The sequence below is a fragment of the Poecilia reticulata genome, linkage group LG16, assembly GCF_000633615.1.
Source record: "Poecilia reticulata strain Guanapo linkage group LG16, Guppy_female_1.0+MT, whole genome shotgun sequence".
Taxonomy (NCBI): Eukaryota; Metazoa; Chordata; class Actinopteri; order Cyprinodontiformes; family Poeciliidae; genus Poecilia; species Poecilia reticulata.
In genome coordinates, this window is record NC_024346.1 from 615,618 (window position 1) to 616,164 (window position 547).

Consider the following 547-nt stretch of genomic DNA (forward strand, 5'->3'; position numbering starts at 1 on the left):
GTCTCCTTCCTGTCCTCCGTCTCCTTCCTGTCCTCCGTCTCCTTCCTGTCCTCCGTCTCGTCCACTTTGGACATCAGTTTCTCCTCGGATGTCTCCTCTCCGTCCCCGTCCTGGTCTTCGTCCTCCTGAAGTTCAGCAGGTTCTGTTTCTGCTGCGTCTGGACCCAGCAGGATGCATGTCAGGGTTCTGGTGAGTTCTGTCTGCTGGTCCTGTGGTTCCGACCCGGTTTGGTCCTGCAGAAGCCCGGTCAGCTGGAAGGACGTCCTAAAGGTGTGCGGCAGGCGGCGCAGCTGCGTCATGGCGTCCAGCAGCCAGTCCACCAGCATCCGGGTCACGTTGTCCTGCGGCTTGTGGGTCGGGTCGTCCAACTCTGGTTCCGGTCCGGCGGCGAACCGGGCCCAGCGGGCCAGCAGGAAGCGCTGCAGCGCCGGCTTCAGGCAGACGTCCAGCGGCTGCAGGCAGAAGGAGCATCCTGCGGGGATGACGGCCGGCAGGCTGCGGGCCGCGCTCAGCGCCGCCAGGAACGGGTCGGCCAGGTGCTCCCGGT

General features: G+C 65.4%; 1 protein-coding gene across 1 annotated transcript in view; it reads right to left on the reverse strand.

Annotated features, from left to right (window-relative positions):
- The window catches only part of pogzb (pogo transposable element derived with ZNF domain b), an 18,138-nt gene that overhangs the window by 976 nt on the left and 16,615 nt on the right, over positions 1-547 (reverse strand). The window contains exon 21 of the mRNA XM_017309312.1: positions 2-539. Coding sequence (XP_017164801.1) covers positions 2-539 — 538 coding nt within the window. The remainder of the gene's footprint in view (position 1; positions 540-547) is intronic.